Source organism: Dipodomys merriami, unplaced genomic scaffold (genome assembly GCF_024711535.1).
Source record: "Dipodomys merriami isolate MVZ:Mamm:240054 unplaced genomic scaffold, mDipMer1.0.p SCAF_440, whole genome shotgun sequence".
In the NCBI taxonomy this organism is placed as follows: Eukaryota; Metazoa; Chordata; class Mammalia; order Rodentia; family Heteromyidae; genus Dipodomys; species Dipodomys merriami.
In genome coordinates, this window is record NW_027206003.1 from 167,808 (window position 1) to 192,210 (window position 24,403).

At 54.4% G+C, this 24,403-nt stretch overlaps 1 protein-coding gene across 1 annotated transcript in view; it reads left to right on the forward strand.

Moving 5' to 3' along the window:
• LOC138808113 (protein Wnt-3a) overlaps nt 1-23,475 on the forward strand; it is a 39,685-nt gene extending 16,210 nt beyond the window's left edge. Inside the window, exons 2-4 of the mRNA XM_069994055.1 lie at nt 1,588-1,829; nt 17,580-17,845; nt 22,996-23,475. Coding sequence (XP_069850156.1) covers nt 1,588-1,829; nt 17,580-17,845; nt 22,996-23,475 — 988 coding nt within the window. The remainder of the gene's footprint in view (nt 1-1,587; nt 1,830-17,579; nt 17,846-22,995) is intronic.
• Nucleotides 23,476-24,403: the final 928 nt, after the last annotated feature.

Genomic DNA, 24,403 nt, shown 5'->3' on the forward strand with positions numbered 1-24,403 from the left:
GCAGAGGTACACCTGGGAACTTGGGACGGGCAAAGCATCCGCTGAGCAAAGCATCCGCTGAGCGCGGCCAGTGAGGCCGACCTGCGCTTCCCTTCCTGGTCCAGCCCCGTCTGAGCTCTGGGCGCTTTCCTTCCTGGTCCAGTCCCCTGTCTGAGCTCTGGGCGCTTTCCTTCCTGGTCCAGTCCCCTGTCTGAGCTCTGGGCGCTTTCCTTCCCGGTCCAGTCCCCTGTCTGAGCTCTGGGCACTTTCCTTCCTGGGCCAGTCTCCCTGTCTGAGCTCTGGGCGCTTTCCTTCCTGGTCCAGCCCCCTGTCTGAGCTCTGGGCGCTTTCCTTCCTGGGCCAGTCTCCCTGTCTGAGCTCTGGGCGCTTTCCTTCCTGGTCCAGCCCCCTGTCTGAGCTCTGGGTGCTTTCCTTCCTGGTCCAGCCCCCTGTCTGAGCTCTGGGCGCTTTCCTTCCTGGTCCAGTCCCCTGTCTGAGCTCTGGGCACTTTCCTTCCTGGTCCAGCCCCCTGTCTGAGCTCTGGGCGCTTTCCTTCCTGGGCCAGTCTCCCTGTCTGAGCTCTGGGGCCCCTGGCCCTGCCCATCGTCTCTGTCATCCTCACGGGCAAGGGGTGCCAATCCTGGGCCCCCATGCCGCTCAGGACTCTGGGCAGAAAGGTTTCCTTCTTCCTGACAAGTGTCACTCGAGCCACCCAGACCTGCCAGCAGAGGCACGCAGGAGAGGTCAGCAACCTGCTGCCACCTGCAAGTGCCTCCTCCGAGAAAGACCAGAGACAGAGGGGCAGGTCCTGGAGAGGAAGGGCCAGGGCTCTGAGAGCAGATGCACCCACTCAGCTTGCACCGGGCTGGCCTTCCCAGAAATGCCAGGGGTTCTCGGATGACTGTATGTGGGAGAAGCCTGGGCAGGCGATGCCTGGCTGTGGGACCCACAAACAGCAAATGGATAGAGGAGAGAAAAAGCAGGCCCGCCCTGCAGTGTTCCCCTGGATTCCGACAGCTCGCACCCCAACGCCTTTCAGTGGCTGCCACCCACCCCTGGGCCTTCAGTTCTACTCTGGCATTCTGCAATGGCTTCTTGGCCAATGCCCCAGGATGAGAGGCTTCTCTGGACCTTTGCGAAAACAGAGGCCTCATTTCATGCAGCAAATCCTGTCTACTGGTGTCTTTAGCTGAGCTGAACACACAGTCAGGGCTTCTGTGTGCCTGGCCTCTTTTTTTTGTTGGTCATGAGGCTTGAACTCTGGGCCTGGGCGCTGTCCCTCAGCTCTTCAGCTCGAGGCTAGCACTCTACCACTTGAGCCACAGCGCCACTTCTGGTTTTCTGGTGGTTTATTGGAGATAGAGTCTCACGGACTTTCCGGCCCCAGCTGGCTTTGAACCGTGATCCTCAGCTCTCAGCCTCCTGAGTGGCCAGGATTACATGTGTGAGCCACCGGTGCCTGGCTGTGGCCTCTCTTTAAAGTCAGCTTTTCCTTGTGGTGGAGGAACTGTCTACCAAATGCACTCAGGACCCCCGAAGAAAAGGGTCCACCTGCTCCCCAGGATCATTATCCCGAACTAACTGCACCGCCTGCTTGTCCCCCTGCAGGTCGCTGGCCGTCGGGCCTCAGTACTCTTCCCTGGGGACCCAGCCCATCCTCTGCGCGAGCATCCCAGGCCTGGTGCCCAAGCAGCTGCGCTTCTGCAGGAACTACGTGGAGATCATGCCCAGCGTGGCCGAGGGGGTCAAGGCTGGCATTCAGGAGTGCCAGCACCAGTTCCGGGGCCGCCGCTGGAACTGCACCACCGTCAGCAACAGCCTGGCCATCTTCGGCCCTGTGCTGGACAAAGGTACCAGGCGGTCAGGGTATGCCTCCACTCTAGCAAGGGTAGCACCAGACACTGGATGTCCACCCTAGGGGGCTTGGTAAACTTGGAGAGAAACAAACCAACAACCAGCGAGTTCCTCAAAATGTAAGAGCAGAAGGGAGTCCGCGAGGCCTTGGGGAACGGTGGCCAGGCAGAGCACGGGGCTGCGGGTTGGTTTGAGGGAGGAGAGGACAGCAGAAGAACTGGGTGTTGGTTAGCTGCTACCAAAGAGCAAATTATCCTAAAATGTAGTGGTTTTAAGCAATAATTATCATGCGCTGACCTCCTGCCACTGTGGTCAGAGCACAGCAGCCCTTGGGTGGAGCTGGCTCCATTCCTCAACACACGCCATTCATGAACATGTCCCTGTGAGGCTGCCAGACACCACACGGGGGTGGGGGGGGTCCTTACACAGTACCTGGGACCCCAGGGTAGAGACCTAATAAGAAGGAGAGAGACAAGACGGCAGGGTATGGTGGATCATGCCTGTAACACTAGCTCCTTAGGAGGCTGAGATCTGAGGATCGAGATTCAAAGGCAGCCCAGGTGGACAAATCCATGAAGACCAGAAGGGGAACTGTGGCTCATGTGGTAGAGGCCATCCTCAAGTGAAAAAGCCAAGTGAGAACACAGTGCCCTGAGTTCAAGCCCCAGTACTGATGTGTGTGAGAGAGAGAGAGAGAGAGACACAGAGACAGAGAGAGACAGAGAGAGACAGAGAGAGAGAGAGACAGAGAGAGACAGAGACAGAGAGACAGAGACAGAAACAGAAACAGGCTGGAGGTGAAAGGCTTCCATACCTTTAAAAAATCATGTAGTTTTTAATCTTTCTGAAACCCTTTTAACATATTCGCAGAATGTGTTTAACATTGTCTCAGAATCACACTTCTTTTTCATTATAAAATATTTTCAGCATCCCAGAGAGAAACCCATGCCCACTAAGCACTCTTCCCAATTCTTTTTCCTCTCTGGAAGAGCTGTTTTCCATCCATCCCTGCAGATTTTCCCATTCTGGATATTTTCTGTTATTGTGATTACACAATATGTGACCTTCTGTGTCTGGCTTCTTTCACTAAAACTTAGCCTGTCTTTGTGCTTCATTCCTTTTATTTTTAATTTATTTATTATTATATTTACTTATTTATTTTTTGTCGGTGGTGGGGCCTGAACTCTGGGCCTGGGCGCTGTCCCTCAGCTCTTCAGCTCAAGGCGAGCGCTCTACCACTTGAGCCACAGCACCACTTCGGCTTTTTCTGCTTATGTGGTGCTGAGGAATAGGACCCAGGGCCTCATGCATGGGAGGCAAGCACTCAGCCACTGAGCCACCTTCCCAGCCCTTCATTCCTTTTCATGGCTAGATACTCTTCCATTGGGTGATTGAGCCCGTGTGCTTGCTCACTCGCCAGTCATCTGAATTGTTTCTGCCTTCTGGATTTTGCGAATAGTGCAGCTGTGAGTATTCTTGGGCAAACATTTCTTTGAGTATTTTTTCAGATCTTTTGGGACATATAATTATGAGTAGAATTGCTGACTTAAATGCTGATTCTTGTGTGTGTGGTACTGGAGTTTGAATTCAGGGCTTTCTGCCTGGTAGGCACTTAATTCATACCTTACAGACCTTTTTCTGATGTTATTGTTTTTTAGATAGGGTCTCGTGTATTTATTTACCCTGTAGCCAGCCTCAGATTGCAAACCTCCGACCTATTCCTCCCAGACAGCTGGGGGAGCTGCTGCATGTCTGTTGGTTGAAGTAGAGCTTTCAAACCAGGCACCCACAGCTCACGCCTGTAATCCCATCTACTCAGGAGGCCGAGCTCTGAGATCAGTTCAAAGCCAGCCTGAGCAGGAACATTCACGAGTCTCGTATCTCCAATTACCCACCAGAAAGTCAGGCGTGGAGCTGTGGCTCAAGTGGTAGAGCTCTAGCCTAGAGCAAAAAATCTCAGGGACAGTGCCCAGACCCATAGTTCAGGCCCCAGGACCCCCCCCCACACACACACACAACAGAGCTCCCACTGATTTTCTGTCAGAGCTGCCTCAACTTTCCATCCTCCCATCATTGCCTCCTAAGTAGCTGGAATTACAGGTGCACAACATCATGCCTGGCGCTCGTTACTCTTTTTAAAAAACCATCCTAGTGTATGTGAAATGGCATCTCATTGTTTTATTTTCACATTCCAATAGTTAACAGTACTGAGCATATTTTCATGTGTTTATTGGCCATCATGGGTCATCTTTAAAGAGGTGTCTACTCAAGCCCTTTTTTTTTTTTTAATACTGGGGCAAGTACTCTAACCAGTTAAGCCTTACCTTAGCCCTTATTCTTTTCCCAAACCAGACCAGCACACTCCTACCTCCTAAGTAGGTGGGATTACAAGCATGTGCCACCATGCCCAGCATGGGGCATTTTGCCTATTTCTCGATTGAGTTGACTTTTTACTATTGAATAAGTTCTTTCTACCTTCTGGATACCAGATACTTATCAGATATAAGATTTGCAAATACTTCCTTTCATTTTGATAGTGGCCTTTGACGCTCAAAAATTACTTTGGTTAAAATTGTTGTGAGATCAAAATAAATGTTGCCTAAGCTCAGGCCTCAACAATTTGTAGCCCTGCTTTGTCTGTGAGTTTCATGTTTATCGCTTATGGTCATCTGTCAATCTATTTAATTTTTTAATTTGCTTTGCCATGTGGATACCCCACAGCCCCAGTACTATCTGGAGGGAAAAAGCTCCCTCAGACATACTTTGGATGGTCATGGCACTCATGTTGAAGATCAGTTTGTCATACAGTTACTCTGGGCTTTCAATTCCACTGGTTAATACATTAGTATTTTGTTAATTTCTATATCATTTTATTGTAGCTTAATAGGATGTTTTGAAATCAGGCCATGTGAGTCTTCTAAATTTTTTTTCTTTTTAAGATTGTTTTGGTTATTTGGGATCCTTTGAAATTCTATGTAGACTTTTAAGCTCAGGCTCTGCATTTATGTTTTTAATGGAATTATATTGACTCTGTAGGTTATTGTGGGAAGTGTTCCATCACAACTCTATTAGGGCTTCTAATCCAGGAATTCTGCTGTGTGTCCAGAACCCAATTCCATTGCTTCAGTGATGTGTCATAGTTTGGGCCCATGCTTTGTGCCTCTTGCTTAGTGTCAGCCTCAGTGTTTTGTTTTGTTTTTTCTTTTGAAGCTGACAGTCTTAAGAGTTTCCTGAGTTTGAGATGTGCCCTGTGCCCTGTGTGAATGCAGATATCTCTGCCTCTTCCTTTCGTTTCCTTTTCTGGCTGATTCCTGCAGCTAGGACATCCAGTGCCATGTAGAACGGAAGTAATGAGAGTAGCCTTTTGCCACGCATTTCAGGTTGGCTGTGGGCTTTCATATGCCCTTTGTCCTGGAAACTTAGCCCTTTGAGTTGTAGTGATTTTGAGGAAAACCCTCTATCTGGAACATCACCGCTGTAGGATCGTGGGGGGGGGGCAGAGAGCGATCCCCAGGGCAGGGTCAAGATGCTTTGTTCCAGAGCAAGCTCCCCGCAGCCTGCTTTCCCCAACTAAGCCCCATGACTGGTCGGCTGGTGCGGTGAGAGTCCTTGGAACTGAGTCGCTTCCTAAACGCTGGTGGCCGCAGGAACCTTGCAGGGTCGCTGCATATCCACTCATAGTGCCTGCGTCTACAGTGTCTGCGTGTGCACTCATAGTGCCTGTGTCTGCAGTGTCTGCGTGTCCACTCATAGTGCCTGCGTCTGCAGTGTCTGCGTGTGCACTCATAGTGCCTGTGTCTGCAGTGTCTGCGTGTGCACTCATAGTGCCTGCGTCTGCAGTGTCTGCGTGTGCACTCATAGTGCCTGCGTCTGCAGTGTCTGCGTGTGCACTCATAGTGCCTGTGTCTGCAGTGTCTGCGTGTGCACTCATAGTGCCTGTGGGGCTGCAGTGTCTGCGTGTGCACTCATAGTGCCTGTGGGGCTGCAGTGTCTGCGTGTGCACTCATAGTGCCTGTGTCTGCAGTGTCTGCGTGTGCACTCATAGTGCCTGTGTCTGCAGTGTCTGCGTGTGCACTCATAGTGCCTGTGGGGCTGCAGTGTCTGCGTGTGCACTCATAGTGCCTGCGTCTGCAGTGTCTGCGTGTGCACTCATAGTGCCTGCGTCTGCAGTGTCTGCGTGTGCACTCATAGTGCCTGTGTCTGCAGTGTCTGCGTGTGCACTCATAGTGCCTGTGTCTGCAGTGTCTGCGTGTGCACTCATAGTGCCTGCAGCTGCAGTGTCTGCGTGTGCACTCATAGTGCCTGCGTCTGCAGTGTCTGCGTGTGCACTCATAGTGCCTGCGTCTGCAGTGTCTGCGTGTGCACTCATAGTGCCTGCGTCTGCAGTGTCTGCGTGTGCACTCATAGTGCCTGTGTCTGCAGTGTCTGCGTGTGCACTCATAGTGCCTGCAGCTGCAGTGTCTGCGTGTGCACTCATAGTGCCTGCGTCTGCAGTGTCTGCGTGTGCACTCATAGTGCCTGCGTCTGCAGTGTCTGCGTGTGCACTCATAGTGCCTGTGTCTGCAGTGTCTGCGTGTCCACTCATAGTGCCTGCGTCTGCAGTGTCTGCGTGTCCACTCATAGTGCCTGCATGTGCAGTGTCTGCGTGTGCACTCATAGTGCCTGTGGCTGCAGTGTCTGCGTGTGCACTCATAGTGCCTGTGGCTGCAGTGTCTGCGTGTGCACTCATAGTGCCTGCGTCTGCGCGGCTTTCATGCGTACCTGCACACCTTAGCGTGTGTACACATGTGAGTACATGTGCCTTCAGATGTGCAGCACATGTGGCTTGGAGAGTGTGTGTGTGTGCGCGTGCCGTGTGCAGAGTCTGTACCTGTGAATGCTCAATATGCATGTGGAGCAGTTGCTTTGCACGTGAGTCCTTGGGCTCTGTCGTGGGCATGGAGCCTTGGGAAGCGGAGACAGGTGTGGCACACACATGGCTGTCAAGATACCCCACACGCGAGCACGGTCATGTGGGTGTGCTGCTCCATGCCAGGGGTCACTTCCCATCCACTGGGGCCTGGACCACAGCAGCCTGACTCCAAATTTCCCAGAAAGAATGGGGACCGCGGCGGGGAGGCCCTAGGGCACCACGTGGCTGCCGTGTGGAGGGTCTGTCTGTGCAGAGAGGACAGGCCAGGGTGGGGAGGGGAGGCATGCTGCTCCTGAGGGGGCCACTGGGGGGCCGTGGGGGGCGTCAGGTCCTTGAAAGTTTTCTTCAAAGATCTTTTGGACAGCCCCTCAGACTCTCCAGGGCCAAGCCTGTTGGATGTGGGCTGAGGGCTGGGGACGCCCTATTCCTCTTATCCTCTTTTTAAAAGCTGCCCTGAGCTGGAGTCTGGACTGCTGGAGCTTGCCATCCTGCTGATCTCTCCCAGCCTCCGAGAGCAACTTGCACATCTGCAGACCTATCTAAGCTCCACCCTGTTTGTAGCCTCCATGCCCCCTCTCCAGTCCCCTCTGTGCCCCCTCCCTGCCCCTCTCCCTGCCCCCCTCCCTCCCTTTTCTGCGACTAACAGAGCTCCCCGACCCAGTATAATAGGAAGGGAGCCTGTGGGGGTCCTCCTTCCTGTTTACCTGCTTCACAGACTCAGAGAGGACTAAGAATCCCCCAGGTGCTCTAGAAAGAAGCTGACTTGGGAAGCGGCCATTGTGGACACACGGCCCCTCCCTGCTTGCCTGTCAGCCCCGGCCGTAATCAATCTGATTGGATTAGGATCAGGGTGACCCTAATCATGTCAAAGGTCACCCCAGGCTTTGTGGCAGGGACCACAGGGTGGCTGGCCACCCTGCTGAGCCGGCCTCTAGAGCGGACTTTAACATCCACTAGCCAGCTGTGCGGGAAGGGGCCAGCCGTGCGCACTGGCCGCTGTGTCTGTGTGGGCAGGTGGCAGGTTAGCGATCCTGTCTATATCCATGCGTGTGTCTGTCGCTGTGCATCTGCGCACACTTGTTGCATAGATGTGTGTAGGTGCGGGACTTGGTGTGGTGTGTGCACGTGTGTTGCATGTGCATACATGTGCTGTGAACATGTCTGGGTGTGCTTGTGTGTGCACGTCCATGGGGTGTCCGTGAGGATGGGTAGGAGTGTGTGTTCACCCCCCTGCTCCCGGTCTGCGGGGCCGCGGGGGGCTCTGGGAGACGCTGCCGGTGAGGAGTGCGGGGCGCGCGGGGCGCGGTGCCTGGAGGGCCAGCTGGGCAGCGGAAGCCCGGGACACTGGGCAGGGAGCGGGGAGTTTCCAGGGCGCCTCCGGAGACATCGTCGCTGGGGCCGGTGGGGTGGAGCCCTTAACCCTTCCAGGGAGGTCCGGGGGGCTGGCACCCAGCCTGGGACCCCCGCGCCCCCGCGCGCTGCGCCCGGCCGGGGACCCCCGCGCCCTGCGCCCGGCCGGGGACCCCCGCGCCCTGCGCCCGGCCGGGGACCCCCGCGCCCTGCGCCCGGCCGGGGACCCCCGCGCCCTGCGCCCGGCCGGGGACCCCCGCGCCCTGCGCCCGGCCGGGGACCCCCGCGCCCTGCGCCCGGCCGGGGACCCCCGCGCCCTGCGCGGGGCGGGGCTGCGCGGGGGCGCCGGCGGGCCTCGGGGTGGCCGGGCCCTCGCGTGCGCGCGGCCGCCGTGGGGGGGCCGCGGGCGCGCCCCCTGACCCCGCGCGGCCGCCCGGCCCCTCCCCGCCCGGCCCCTCCCCGCCGCGCCGGGCGCGCCGCACAATGTCCGCGCGCCGACGACAAGATTAAGCGCGGGGCGGCCGGGGCGCCGCGGCGGTTCACACGCCCTCCGGGGAGCGGAATGCGGCGGCTGAATAGGGATTTCCCCGGGGCCCGACGGCGCGGCGGGCGGCGCATACCTCGGGGTTGCCATGACCGGCCGCCGCCGCCTAATCGCCGGCCATTGTGGGGCTAACGCGGCGTGGCCGCGCCGCACAAAGCCGGATTCCTGCGCGCGGCGGGGCGGCGGGCGCCCGGCCGCGCCGACTCGGGGGCCGCGACCCGCGCTCGGCGGCCCCGCCGCGCTTTGTGCCGCGAGCGATTACCGACGGCCGGCGCGGCGCCCCCTCGGGGCCGGGGCGGGGCGGGGCCGGGGCGGGCCGGGGCGGGGCCGGGGCGGGGCGGGGCCGGGGCGGGGCGGGGCCGGGGCAGCGGAGACCCAGCCGGCCCCGGCCTGCGCCTCGCGCCTGCGCCTCAGCCCCGCCTCCGCTCTCAGCGCGCAGCTAGAACCCGAGTCCCGTGCTCATGATGATGCACCCCAAGTCCCGTGCTCATGATGAACCCCAAGACCCGTGCTCATGATGAAGGACCCCAAGTCCCGTGCTCATGATGATGCACCCCAAGTCCCGTGCTCATGATGATGCACCCCAAGTCCCGTGCTCATGATGGACCCCAAGTCCCGTGCTCATGATGCACCCCAAGTCCCGTGCTCATGATGATAGACCCCAAGTCCCATGCTCATGATGGACCCCAAGTCCCGTGCTCATGATGATGCACCCCAAGTCCCGTGCTCATGATGATGCACCCCAAGTCCCGTGCTCATGATGGACCCCAAGTCCCGTGCTCATGATGATGCACCCCAAGTCCCGTGCTCATGATGGACCCCAAGTCCCATGCTCATGATGGACCCCAAGTCCCGTGCTCATGATGATGCACCCCAAGTCCCGTGCTCATGATGGACCCCAAGTCCCGTGCTCATGATGAAGGACCCCAAGTCCCGTGCTCATGATGATAGACCCCAAGTCCCGTGCTCATGATGATAGACCCCAAATCCCGTGCTCATGATGGTGCACCCCAAGTCCCGTGCTCATGATGATGCACCCCAAGTCCCGTGCTCATGATGAAGGACCCGCTCCAGCGGACCAGTGAGATAACACCAACCACTGACCGGCATCGGCCTGCTGGAGCCCTGTCCCACCGTGGCCGTGTCTGGGTGAGAAGCCGGCGGGGATGCTCGCTGTCATCAGTCCCCCAGAAAGGGCTCTCCTCGGGGCCGTGTTCCCTCCCTGAGCCGTGGCCGACTTGTATTGTCTGTGGTCACCAACCACGAAGGGACCCAGGTGAGGGTCCCGTCTGAGTCTGGGGTTTCATGGATGAGGCCTTGCCCTGCCCAGAGCAGTGGATGCAGGCCCCGGGTGGCCTTTCAGTGATCTGTTACCCTCGAGTGGCCGGGAAGTCCCAGGACCCATTCCCTGTCCACCTTCCCCAAGGGGTCAGGCTGAGCCACCCCAGAGCGCCGCTGGCTACAGCCTCTGCCCTTGTCACATCTGAACAGCCATCTCCTGGGACAGTCCTGCCTCTGGAAGCCCCCAAGGAACGCTTTCAGGAGCCCCGGGCTATCTGTCTGTCTCTAACCAGGCCTGTGCCCACCACCTTCCCCTCTGGAGAGAGGACAGGGCAGCAGCTCCCCCTGGGCCGGGGGTATGGAGCCGGGCAGGTGGGCTTCCCGCCCAGGCATGACTGCAGCCATGGAAACACCTCGTGAAGCTGTGGAATCCCGCCTGAGAGGCAGAGCAACCTCTCAGGACTGCTTTATCTGGGCAGCTGGAGACCCGTGGCTGGCTCTCTTGGAGTCTTTTTCCTGTCTGGACTCCTCTGGGCCATTCTCTCCAGAGCAGGGCTGCCTCTGGGCTGCACTCTGGCAGGATGCTCCCTGCAGAAATGGCCTCTTGGGTCATCTCCCTGGGAAGCACGGTCCCACCGAGCACTCGGTGCTCCAGTGCTCCGCAGGGCACAGTCGGCGCTTCATGGTGAAAAGTGAGACCATTTGTGCAATCCATCTTCAACAAATACGAGTTTGGGAGTAAATCCTTCCTTTTCGGCATCCAGAGAGCCTTTCCTGAAGATAACGGCAGTTGTTTCTTAAATATTTTCAGCTTCTCACAAGAAAATACAAGTATTTGGCTGACCTCTTTCATTCCCCAAATCATCGCTGGTTCTTGACAAGCCCATGAAATCCAACTCCCAAAATAGGAGATTTGCTGAGACCCCTCTAAAGCCCAAATCCTGAGTCTCAAAGGCAACCAAGTGCGGAGCCTCGTCCCATGGCTCCTGACAGGAGAGCTGGATTGCCCTTGGCTGTGATGCCCCACTAGTGACTCTCCCTTCTTCCCAGACACCAGACTCCCTTGATCCTCCATCCACGTACCTATCCATCCATGAGCACCCTTGAGTCTATCATCCACCTATCTACCCATCCACCAATTCACCGATCATTTATCCTTCTAGCCAGTCACCCATCTACCTACCCATCTCCCTCCCATCTAACCACGCGCCATTCTCCCATTCATTCTTTGCACCTGTCGTCCAGGCATTCATCCACTCTTCCATCACCCACGCCTCACCTATCCGCCTGTCTACGGACTACTTCAGGCTTGCTCTGGATCCCATGCTGCCAAGCCAAACTGCGTGTTTTCCCCCCTGCTGTCCTCTCTGTGCCTGTAACTCCTAAAGACAGGAAACGCACAGAACCCACAGCAGAGGACCTGATGTAAGCCAGCAGAGGCTCCCACCCAGGACAGAGAAGGCTTTTCTTATGGTGAGGGAGTCTTCTCAGCTGACAGTGAACCTTCCAGTCTCTTTAAATCCCACTAGAACCGTAGCTCCTTCAACTTTCATGAAGCCTAGATTGCTGGAAATCGTACTTTATTGAGCAGCAATCCACGTTCTCAAAGTTGATTTTCAAATCCTGGTTCTTAAGAGTAGGTACATCACGTTTTACTCATCTCATATTCCTAGTTCTGAGCCTAGTGCCTGGCTCATTATGGGATGCATATCTTGGATGAGTGGATGGATGGAAGGGTGGGTGGACTGATGGATAATTGACAAGTGGATACTGGTTGGAAGGAAGCATAGGTGGAGTATAAATACACAGATAGCAGACGAATGATGAGTAGGTAATAAATGGATAGTAAATGGCTGGGTGGTAAATGGTGGATGATGGATTTGTGATGGAAAAAAGGAAGGACGCAGATAAATGTTATTTTTTATTAACTCAATCACTATTTTCTAAATAAGACCACAGCAAGGGATCTGGTGAAGATGACTTTCCCAATTAGATTTGCTTTTTCTTTGGTGTGGTTTGTTGATTGGTTTGCTTTTTTTAAATATCATACCTTGTGCTGAACTCAAACTCGATCTTCCTGCCTCAGCCTCCCTTCCTAGATGCTGAGATTACAGGAGTTCACTACTGTACCTGGCTTAGAATTTGTTTCTCTTGTGGAGCAATCATGTCACATAATTGGCTTTCTTCTTCTTCTTTCTTTATACTTGATGGCCGTATGGGCAGAGTCTTGGGTCTGAACAGAGCAGGCTTTCACTAGCTCACAAAGTTCATCCTGGCTCTGCTCCAGGCATCTGGGCCAAATTGGCAGCATCTGCGTGGGCCCGGTAGCCTACAGACTGCTCTTCCACTTTTAATTCCCAACAGCCCTTTGGGAATAAGACCTTTCTCTGCTAGTTGAGATGATCCGCTTGTGTTTCTGAAGTATGGACCACGTCCCGTTACAGGTACCTTTGTCCCCCATGCTAGCTGCCTCTGTTGTGTCCCTAGAAGCAGAATCCCCTAACAAAGGTGTGGTTTGTGGCAGAGACCTGGCTGTGAGACCTGTGTCCTCACTCGGCAATCTCAGGGCTGTTCTGTCTGTCTGTCCTGTTCTACTCCCTGCAAAAAGAGAAGGCATTGAGGCAGGAAACTGATCGCAGTGATTGCCCCTAAACCTTGTGGAAATTTGATAAAAAGCCTTTCCTTCTACAGGAAAATGTGTGCACTCTAAGAGACACCCTGGCTGGGCACCGGCGGCTCACGCCTGTAATCCTAGCTACTCAGGAGGCTGAGATCTGAGAATCGCGGTTCAAAGCCAGCCCGGGCAGGAAAGACCGTGAGACTCCTATCTCCAATAAACCACTAGAAAACCGGAAGTGGCGCTGTAGCTCAAGTGGTAGAGCGCTCGCCTTGAGCTGAAGAGCTGAGGGACAGCACCCAGGCCCAGAGTTCAAGCCCCATGACTGACAAAAAAAAAAAAAGAGAGACACCCTGTAGTTTCTGCTCACAGCCCGGGGGGAGGGGGGGTGTACCCACAACCCCCGCTGGAATTGGTCCTCCCAGGACCAAACCCCTGTGGCTGGGAGTGTCACCTGGACCTTCTGGAGACATGTCTTCTTGAGACATCTCCTTTCCTCTTTTGAGATCATTTTAAACTTGCAGAAGCCCTGCGGGAGTGGTGCCGCACTCACCCCTACTGCAGACATGGTGCACACCCAGGATGAAGCCTCAAAGCTGAGTCCCTCCCATCCCGAGTCTTTGTCCTAACTCGAAGGCCGCCCATCTTCCCACCACGCCCCCTTTTCTGCCTCGAATCTCATCTCAGACCCCTTGTTCCTTTACCTCACCATCTCCCTGAGGTTCCTCCAACCTCCCCTCCGTTCCCTGGAGTTTCTGAGGAGTGTGGGCAGACTCGAGACTGCCGAAACTGGGTTCATCAGGTGTTCTGCATGCGCTGTGCTTTTGTCTTTTGGCTGGAGGGTGGGGTAGCGTGAGGGTTTGAACTCGGGGCTTCCTGCTTGCTCTGCCAGTGCTCTACCTTGTGTGCCACTCAGCAAACACAGCTTTGTGCTGGTTATTTTGGATATGGCGTCTTGCAGAATTTTGCCTGTGGTGACTTTGAACTCGTCCTCTGGATCTCAGCCTCCCAAGCAGTTGTGAGCCACTGGCAGTGGCCAGGCTAAGAGTTGTTAACAAGAATGCCTTCAAGTGAATGCAGTCCCACTCAGGGGCTGGTGATGCCTCCACCCTGAGGACATAAACTCCATCCATCGCTGAAGATGATATCTACGGATTATCCAGTATAGCTTGTAGGGACTAGTACCTTGGGAAACTGCAGAGAAATCCATGGATTCAGTTCCAAATCAGAACCCACCGTCTCATGTTTATCTGCCTGTGGTTTGCAGCCTACACTCCTACAGGGCCTCGCAAGCAGGTCTTGTGAACACATGTGCAGAGGTTTCTTGTCTCCATCTTTTGGGACCCAGCTGAAGGGCAGCTCCAGGGTTTCCTCAGCCTGGAGAGCCTTTATCTGGAAGGAGACCTTCTCTTCCTCTAAAGTCCCAGGGCATCCGGCTGACCCTTCGCTCTTTTGCTCAAGGCTGGTGCCCTGTGACTTGAGGCACACCTCCACTCTGGCTTTCTTTGCTAGTTAGTTGGAGATAAGAGTCTCTTGATTTGTCTGCCTGGGCTTTGAACCGGGATCATCAGATCTTAACTTCCTGAGTAACTAGGATTATAGGCATGAGCTACTGGCGCCCGGCTCCCCTCCTCTTTTGGCAGGAGAAACTGAGGCTTAGTGGGGAGGGACGCCTGCCCAGTTAGCTGGTGACAGAGCCAGGTAAGAATCTGCTTTTGTCTCTCCAAGTTTTAAGTCCTAGCTCCAGTCTCCCTCCCCTGCCTGCCTTTCTTCAAGTGTCTGTCAATCCTAGCCTGTTTTCCTGAGTCCTGATAAGCAAAAGTTTCCAAAGCCTTGTTCTGGGCACGGCAGGGTGAGGCAGAGCTCTCCGGGTCTGGGGCACTGGCACCATCTCCTAGGGTCACCCTCCCTGGACTCATCTGGCTAGGTAGGGTAGTTAGAGCTTCAGATAGCAGATTCCCTGTGCTGGGAATGGGAGAAAGGAAAGCAGAAGGAAGAGTGAGTCAGGTGTCCAGGATGCAGTTCAAGCCTCCTGCCTGAGCTGCCCTGGGAAGGGCGCCAGGGAAAGCCAAGTTCAACAGCCCACAGGCTGCTTCGCTCACTGGTCCTAACCCAGCCTCAGGGGTTCACGGGAAGCAGCTCTGGAGGGGTCAGGAAGGACAGATGCCCAGCTCAGCTCAAGAAAGCAGGAGGAGGCAGCCTAGGAACAGCAGGAGGAGAGGAGGGTAGTCGTTGGTATCCAGCGAACGCAGGCATTTGTTCAGCCAGGTTCCGGGGTGATTGCAAAGGGTGTGACTGGTCTGTCTGGGGGTGAACATTTTATATTGGAAAATGAATGTTTTGGGGCATCTTGGGAAGGTGTAGAGGAAGCTGCTACGGGGCTGGGTCTGTGCTGGGGTTGGTCTGAGGACCTGCATGATGTGCAGCCTCTGCTCGCCGCCGGAGGGTGGCGTGACTTCTCCTGTGTTCTCTGCATGGAAGTGAATGTGCTCTTTTTTTTCTCTTTTGTCGGTCATGGGGCTTGAACTCTGGGTGCTGTCCCTCAGTTCTTCAGTTCAAGGCAAGCGCTCTATCCCTTGAGCCATATCACTACTTCTGTTTTTCTGGTGGTTAACTGGAGATGAGTCTCACAGACTTTCCTGCCCAGGCTGGCTTTGAACCGCCATCCTCAGATCTCAGCCTCCTGAGTAGCCAGGATTACAGGCGTGAGCCACCGGCGCCCAGCTGAATGTATATTTTTTTATGCTAGTTCTGTGTGGATGAGTATCAAGCTTCCTGAGTGTGTCAGAGTATGTGCACAGTTGCTCAGTTTCCTTGTTCTTCCTGCCTGCGATTAAGAACACAGAGTCCCCAGGACTGATCACTCAGAACTCGGCTGGAAAAACCCTGGGGAGCAATCCCCCTGCCCATCCCTCTAGGAGGAAGGCTTCTCGGTGATACACATGAGGCTTTGTGTAAGGAAGGACTCTCATAAACGCAAGGATTCTACTGTCTAGGAGCCAGTGATGCACCCTTGAACAAGAGGGTTCTGGCCCAAGAAATCCATAGCACACCCGCTCCCGGAGACCCACGCTCTGGGGCCTCAAGCCCAGAATGTTCTCAGCTAGGTCAGTAAAATCTGTGTTAGACAGCAGTTCAGATTCTCATTGGTCTTGCTCCTGGGGCTTCCTCAGCTTGCAGTACCTTGGTTATCACTTAGCACAACCATGTCAGGTGACAATGGAAAGAGTGTCAGTGACAGCCAGACTGACATGGCCCCACCCCCACCCCCTCCTGCCCCGAGCCCACGGCTACTCACTGCCACGGCGGAAAGTTTACACACCCTAGAGGCCCAGCCGGTCCTTCATCCTGTCTGGAGAAGCCCCCTCGGGTCTGAACGCTGCAAAACCCAGCCACCCCACATAGCCGGGGCCTGCTTCACTTAGTGGCCTCCAGGTCTCTCCCTTCATGGCTTACCAGCGTTTCATTGTGCATAACACAGAGCCATCAGAACCAAAACAGGATGGCGCTTAATCAGACACATAGAATAGAAGTCTCAAAAATTCATCTACTTTTTTTTTTTTTTTTGGTGTTTTAGGTCATGGGGCTTGAACTCTGGGCCTGGGCACTGTCCCTCACCTCTTCAGCTCAAGGTTAATGCTCTACCACTTGAGCCACAGCTCCACTTCCGGTTTTTGGGTGATTAATTAGAGATAAGATTCTCACAGACTTTCCTGCCTAAGCTGACTTTGAACCACAGTCCTCAGATCTCAGCCTTCTGAGTAGCTAGTATTACAGGCATGAGCCACCAGTGCCTGGCTACTTTTTTTATATGTATATATTTTTATATATTTTTACATTTTATATATATATATATATATATAAGATATATATTTCCAACAAAAGATGCCAAGAACATAGTAGAGAAATGACAATACCTTTGATAAATAGTGCTTGGAAAATGAGATAATGACATCACATGCAGAAGATTGAAAGTCAACTCCCAAATCTCTCTTCATACATAAAAATCAATTCAAACCAGGCACCAGTGGTTCACACCTACAATCAGATCTAAGGATCATGGATTTAACAACTGAAGCAGAAAAGTCCATGTGAAGACTCTTATTTCCAATTAATTACCAAAAGCCAGAAGTAGAGGTATGGCTCAAGTGGTAGAGTTCCAAACTTGAGGAAAAAAAAAAAAGCTAAGGAGCTGGATGCTGGTGGCTCACACCTGTAATCCTAGGTACTCAGGAGACTGAGATCTGAGGGTCAAGGTTCAAAGCCAGCCCAGGCAAGAAAGTCTGTGAGATTTTTTTTTGGGGGGGAGGGGGTCTGGTTGTGGGCTGAACTCTGGGCCTGGGCGCTGTCCCTCAGCTCTTCAGCTCAAGGCTAGCGCTCTACCACTTGAGCCACAGCACCACTTCCAACTTTTTCTGCTTATGTGGTGCTGAGGAATTGAACCCAGGGCCTCATGAATGCAAGGCAAGTACTCTACTTCTGAGCCACCTTCCCAGCCCCTCTGTGAGACTTTTATCTGCAATAAACTACTCAGAAAAAGCCAGAAGTGGCGCTGTGACTCAAATGAGAGGACACTAGCTTTGAGCCAAAGAAGCTCAAGGACAGAGCCCAGGCCCAGAGTTCAAGCCCCAGGATTGGCAGGAAAAAAGGAAAGAAAAAAAAGCTGAGGAATAGTGCTCAGGCCTCAAGTTCAAGCCCCAGTACTGGCACACGCACACCTGCACACACACGCACACCTGCACACACACACACACACACACACACACACACACACACACACACACACACACACACTCAGTTCAATCTGGATTGACTTAACATATGACCAGAAACTGAAACTACTGCAAGACAGCTGAGAGGAAATGCTTCAGGACATTGGTCGGAACAAGGATTTTATGGGTGTGACTCCAAAAGTCTCGGTGTGCTCTCCTGCACCTTCTCCGCCACCCTCGAGTCCTGGCTCATGGTGGCTCAGCGGGGACACCCCCTCTCCCTGCAGCCTCCTCAGCAGACTCTGCTCACCCCCACTCCTTCCTCCACAGCCACCCGGGAGTCAGCCTTCGTCCACGCCATCGCCTCAGCCGGTGTGGCCTTTGCGGTGACGCGGTCCTGTGCCGAGGGCTCCGCAGCCATCTGTGGCTGCAGTAACCGCCACCAGGGCTCCCCCGGCGAAGGCTGGAAGTGGGGGGGCTGCGGCGAGGACATCGAGTTTGGTGGAATGGTGTCCCGGGAGTTTGCAGACGCCCGGGAGAACCGGCCAGACGCCCGCTCGGCCATGAACCGCCACAACAACGAGGCTGGACGCCAGGTACGTCCGTGGCGCCCCAGGGCCCCTGGGCAGCGCAAGTCCCTTTTGTCCCGTGGGTAGAACGGTGGGCTGGAGGGGGACTGCTCACTCCGTCGAAGGATTTGTGAAAGTCAGCACGGCCCAGATGCACCCCAGTATCCAGCACATTCCCGTAAGAGGTCAAGGCCACCCATGGACTTCCCCCAAAGGAGGGTCGGGTATGGGCCTGGCGTGCAGAAGCCCCTGGACCTTATGGAGGAGGAGAAAGAGAAGCAGCCACAGAGCAAGGCAGGAATGTCAGTGACGAAGAAATACACAATGGTGAGCAGACAGGAAGAGAAACAGAGCGACAGAGATAGATGGGTGGGTAAACATATAAACTAAGAGAGATATACAGCTAGAAGAGATATTAATAGAGATGGTTAGTACTTAATAGAGAGGTGATTGACAGATGATTGATAAGACATAGATAAGATGGATGAATAGATTGATTGACTGATAGAGTTTTATAAGCCTGTATAAAATAAAGGAGACACAACTTCAGGTGTTTCTACCCTTCAGTTTAGAGTCTAATCAGGCTTTGCCCCTGGCATTGAGGCTTCCGGAAGAGAAGGGCTGAATTTCCATATGTAGACAGACTTTGTACTTGGGCAGCTCATCCTTAGATTGTGCTTAAGTGTCAGACCAGAAAATCTCTGCTTACCCTTTCCAGAAATAAAGGTAGATACATGAATGTTGTCATACCAGACCCAAGAATTAACTCTTAAGAGATGAGAAATTTGAGACCCATGCAGAAATTTCCAGTATCAGATATCTTTAAGAAGTAGAGATGAAGCTGGGCATTGGTGTCTCACGCCTGGAGTCCTAGCTATTCAGGAGGTTGAGATCTGAAGAGCAAAGCTTGAACAAGCCTTGGGCAGCAAATCCAAGAGACTTATCTCCAGTTAACCAGCAAAAAGCTGAAGTAGAGGCATAGCTGAAGTGCTAGAGCATCAGCCTTGAATGAACAAACACAGACAATGCCAAGTCATGGCATGAGAGAGAGGGGGGAGAGGGAGGAAGGGAGAAGGAGGGAGGGAGGGAAGGAAGGAGGGAGAGAGAAAGAGAGAGAACAGAAAATTTTTTCCTAGAACTAAAGTTTTAGAGCCATAGGCCCAGTAAGTGACTGGAAGATCACAAGATAGTGTGTGAAATTCAGAGCTAATCGTAACAGAAACTCTTCAAGCTGCAAGAAGAATGTCTGGGTTTCATGCAAATGATCAGGAATCAAGATGGCACCAGACTTCCCAGGAAGAAAAACGAAAGCTAGAAGAAAATTGGGTAGTAATATTTTCAGGACTGTGAGGGACAAAATGATTTAAACCAAGAATTTGATGTGCAGCTAAACTAGCAATTAGGTATCATACTGAATTAGAAAAGACTCGTTTTCAGACGTTCCCATTTCACAAAACTTACCTGGGGCCCTGTTCTTGCAACAAAGCTATCTCCAAGAAGATGAGATGGACAGAGCTGAGACAAGCTTGAACATCTCAAGTTCAAGACAGAACTGAGAAAATTTAGTCAGGGGAGAATTAGGGGCTAAACCAGTGGCAGTACATTAATATCAGTAATAGGAAAGGAAATGTCATCATAATACAGCAAATACATGTAGGAAGTGTAGGAAAGTGATGTGAGAAATTCAGTTTTCATCCTCCATGGGAGAGGCCAATAGGTATTGCCTAGCACTCAAAACACAAGCAGTGGCAAGACAAGAGTGTTACAAGAATAGGAAGTATGGGCTGGGAAGGTGGCTCAGTGGTAGAGCGCTTGCCTACCATGCATGAGGCCCTGGGTTCCATTCCTCAGTACCACATACACAGAAAAAGGCTGGAAGTGGCACTGTGGCTCAAGTAGTAGAGTGCTACCTTGAGCAAAAGAAGCTAACGGACAGTGCCCAGGCCCTGAGTTCAAGTCCCAGGACTGGCATCATCATCATCATCATCATCATCATAATAATAATAATAATAGCCGGGCACTGGTGGCTCACGCCTGTAATCCTAGCTATTCAGGAGGCTGAGATCTGAGGATCCAGGTTCAAAGCCAGTCCGGGCAGGAAAGTCCATGAGACTCTTATCTCCAATAAAAACCACTAGAAAACTGGAAGTGACACTGTAGCTCAAGTGGTAGAGCTGAAGAACACAGGGACAGCACCCAGGCCCAGAGTTCAAGCCCCACAACTGACAGAAGAAAATATAATAATAATAATAATGTGTTGCAATGGAGCTGGGAAGGTGGCTCAGTGGTAGAGCGCTTGCCTTGCATGCCTGAGGCCCTGGGTTTGATTCCTCAGCACCACATAAGCAGAAAAAAATAATAAAGCCAGAAGTGGTGCTGTGACTCAAGTGGTAGAGCGCTAGCCTTGAGCTGAAGAGCTGAGGGACAGTGCCCAGGCCCAGAGTTCAGGACCCACGACCAGACCCAAAAAATAAAAAAATAAATTAATTAAAAAAATAAGTGTCGCAAGGTCTTTGCTGCTTGGCTGAGACAGAATCCCTGGGATTTTTTTTTTCAGCAGGTTTCAAGCATTACTGACCTTTTTTTTTGTCGGTCATGGCACCTGAAGTGGTGCTAAAGAATCGAACCCAGGGCCTCATGCATGAAAGGCAAGCACTCTACATATCATATATATATTATATATATGATATGTTATATATATATATATATATATATATATATATATATATATATATATATAAAACTTTGAACAGAATAAAACTAGAAGAAAAGAATCTGAAGTAGAGAAGGGAAGTATGCTTCTTCTTTGGGAAAATGTGACTACAAACAAGAGGAACATGAATATTTGACAAACGACTAGGCAGAGCAGAGCAGGGCCAGGGGATCACTCCACCCCTGACTGTGATCAAGAATAACAGAGATAAAGAAGTGGCTAAGAAGCCAGGCATCAGTGGCTCACGCCTGTAACCCTAGCTACTCAGGAGGCTGAGATCTGAGGATCACAGTTCAAAGCCAGCCCAGGCAGGAAAGTCCGTGAGATTTTGATCTCCAATAAAGCTCCATAAAACTGGAAGTGGCGCTGTGGCTCAAGTGGTAGAGCACCAGCCTTGAGCTGAAGAGCTGAGGGACAGCGCCTAGGCCCAGAGTTCAAGCCCTATGACAGACAAATAAATAAATAAATAAAAAGAACTGGCTAAGGGAGGGGCATGAGGCAAAGGTAGATCTGGACCCAAAGCCTAGCCAAAGCTTTAAACCACTGGAGTCACAAATGTGAGCTGCATAGGCAATTATAAATTTTTGAGTAGCCATATTGAAAGAATAAACAGGCCAAATACACTTTAAATGCTAAATGTAAGTAAATATCAGCATTTGTTTGCTTTTCCTTGCTATAACAAAATCCTGGGTAACTGATACAGAAAAGCAGTTTATTTAGCTGAGAGTTTTGGGGGTAAAAGTCCACGGCTGACTTGGCTTCCATGACACCTGGTGGAAGGCAGCGTGGTAGGGGCACAGGGGAGAGGAGAAATCACTTGCAGAAACAGGAAGCCAGAGAGTGGGTAGGAATTGGTCTGGCTTTCCATAACAACCCTCTCAAGAAACCCAACCTGGTTTGCTTTCATCTTTCCCTCCATTCAGAGATCCTGTAGAAATAGAGTGAGTCAGGAGGATTGGTAGGAAGGGAGCCTTTGAGCCTGCCACTACTGAGGTCTGTGTATTAGGGAACACTGTCACCATCGGGAAGATGGTGGCCCTGGTTTCCTGGAGAAGTTCTTTGCCTGGGACTTGGAGTAACTTCATGAAGTAGGGAGCTTCAGGCAAAGATAAAGGCCCGTCAGGGATAAGTATCAGGAAGCAGTGCTTTCAATGAGCTAACAATTTCCTGCCTCATTTTTAAATTTAAATTTTTAATTGGCGCATAGGAATCGTCACATACACTGTGACACTCCAAAACATATATACAATGTATAATGATCATATCAGGGTAATTAGCATTTTCACACCTCCAACATTGGTTATTTGAGAATATTCAAAATCATCTCTGCTTGTCATTTTGAAATCTATGTTGTCCACTGTAGCTATAGACCATGAGGAAGTACTCCTCTTAGATCCCACTTCTCCAAGCTCCCACACCTCCTAACATCTAGGGACCCCTCTTCCAGTATGTTGGGGCACAACAACATCCAAACCATAACAACCAAGTAGCCAACATGCTATCATTGCAATAATGCAGCAATATTAATCATGATTGTGATAGCCTGCATCCTCCTCTTATGCTGAGTCTTAGGATCCAGTATGTGGTCTCCATTAGGACCGGCTGCCTCTCAGTATCGTGGCACAGTGCCACGACAGTTCTCATGATACCTGCTCTCCTCAACCCTGCTGCCCTCTCCAAGTCCCTACCACCACCACATATACACCAAGAGATGGTGGAGGATTTTGTTGCCCTCATCCAAACCCCAGCCACTGTCCAGGTCCTAGGCCATCCCAGAGCCCAGACAGAGACGGCTCCCAGTGCCGCTGCCCCAACCTATGAGCACCTGCTCTGGGTTCTCTAATTCTCCCATCAGAAAGAATCGAACTCACATCCTCAGACCACGATGCTCCTCCAGCTCCCTCCTTCCTTCCCTTCACCCCACAGATGAGGGAGGGGAAGGCTGAGGCCTATGTCGGGAGCCTCCAGTCCTTCGGAAGCCTTGAGTCTGGCCAGGAACTACATCCATCCCCACAGGCTCCCCTAGGAGCCAGAGAGGAGTCCCAGGGGGCGGTGGCCTGCGGAGATGGGGCCCTGGGTTGGCTATGGCCATGATAGGGGGCCCCGGCTGGCCACGCCCCGTGGGCAGGGATCGCCCGCCCCCCTCTCACTGGCCACGTCCCGTGGCCAGTGATTGGACCAATCCCCCCCCGCTGGCCACACCCAGTGGGCAGTGATTGCCCCGCCCCAGCTGGCCACGCCCCGTGGGCAGTGATCGCCCCGCCCCAGCTGGCCACGCCCCGTGGGCAGTGATTGGACCACTCCCCCCACTGGCCACGCCCCATGGGCAGTGATTGCCTGCCCCCTGCTGGCCACGCCCCGTGGGCAGTGATTGGACCACTCCCCCCACTGGCCACGCCCCGTGGGCAGTGATCGCCCGCCCCCGGCCGGCCACGCCCACCCCGCTCACGTGCCCCCTCCGCAGGCCATCGCCAGCCACATGCACCTCAAGTGCAAGTGCCACGGGCTGTCGGGCAGCTGCGAGGTGAAGACCTGCTGGTGGTCGCAGCCGGACTTCCGCACGGTGGGCGACTTCCTCAAGGACAAGTACGACAGCGCGTCGGAGATGGTGGTGGAGAAGCACCGCGAGTCCCGCGGCTGGGTGGAGACGCTGCGGCCGCGCTTCACCTACTTCAAGGTGCCCACCGAGCGCGACCTGGTCTACTACGAGGCCTCGCCCAACTTCTGCGAGCCCAACCCCGAGACCGGCTCCTTCGGCACGCGCGACCGCACGTGCAACGTCAGCTCCCACGGCATCGACGGCTGCGACCTCCTGTGCTGCGGCCGCGGCCACAACGCGCGCACCGAGCGGCGCCGCGAGAAGTGCCACTGCGTCTTCCACTGGTGCTGCTACGTCAGCTGCCAGGAGTGCGCGCGCGTCTACGACGTGCACACCTGCAAGTAGGCGGGCGCGCGCCCGCGCCGCGCCCCTGTGGCGACCTCGCCTGCCGGAGGGCGGGGCTCCTGTCAGAGCGGGCTCCTGCCTGGGGGCGGGGCTCCTGCCTGGGGGCGGGGCTCCTGTCAGAGCGGGCTCCTGCCTGGGGGCGGGGCTCCTTCCTGGGGGCGGGGCTCATATCAGAGCGGGCTCCTGCCTGGGGGCGGGGCTCCTGTCAGAGCGGGCTCCTGCCTGGGGGCGGGGCTCCTGCCCGGGGGCGGGGCTCATATCAGAGCGGGCTCCTGCCCGGGGGCGGGGCTCATATCAGAGCGGGCTCCTGCCTGGGGGCGGGGCTCCTGCCTGGGGGCGGGGCTCCTGCCTGGGGAGCTGAGTGGGCTCCTGCCCGGGGGCGGGGCTCTCCCAGGGGGCGGGGCTCCTGTCAGAGCGGGCTCCTGCCTGGGGGCGGGGCTCCTGCCCGGGGGCGGGGCTCCTGCCTGGGGAGCTGAGTGGGCTCCTGCCTGGAGGCGGGGCTCATATCAGAGCGGGCTCCTGCCTGGGGGCGGGGCTCCTGCCCGGGGGCGGGGCTCTCCCAGGGGGCGGGGCTCCTGTCAGAGCGGGCTCCTGCCTGGGGGCGGGGCTCCTGCCCGGGGGCGGGGCTCCTGCCTGGGGAGCTGAGTGGGCTCCTGCCTGGAGGCGGGGCTCATATCAGAGCGGGCTCCTGCCTGGGGGCGGGGCTCCTGCCCGGGGGCGGGGCTCATATCAGAGCGGGCTCCTGCCTGGGGGCGGGGCTCCTGCCTGGGGGCGGGGCTCCTGCCTGGGGGCGGGGCTCCTGCCCGGGAGCGGGGCTCTCCCAGGGGGCGGGGCTCCTTGCTGGACGGCCCAGGCTCGGGCTCCTCTCCAGAGGGTCCGGGGCTCAGACGGCAGGTGGGGGGCTGCCCCGGGTTGAGGCCCCTCTGCC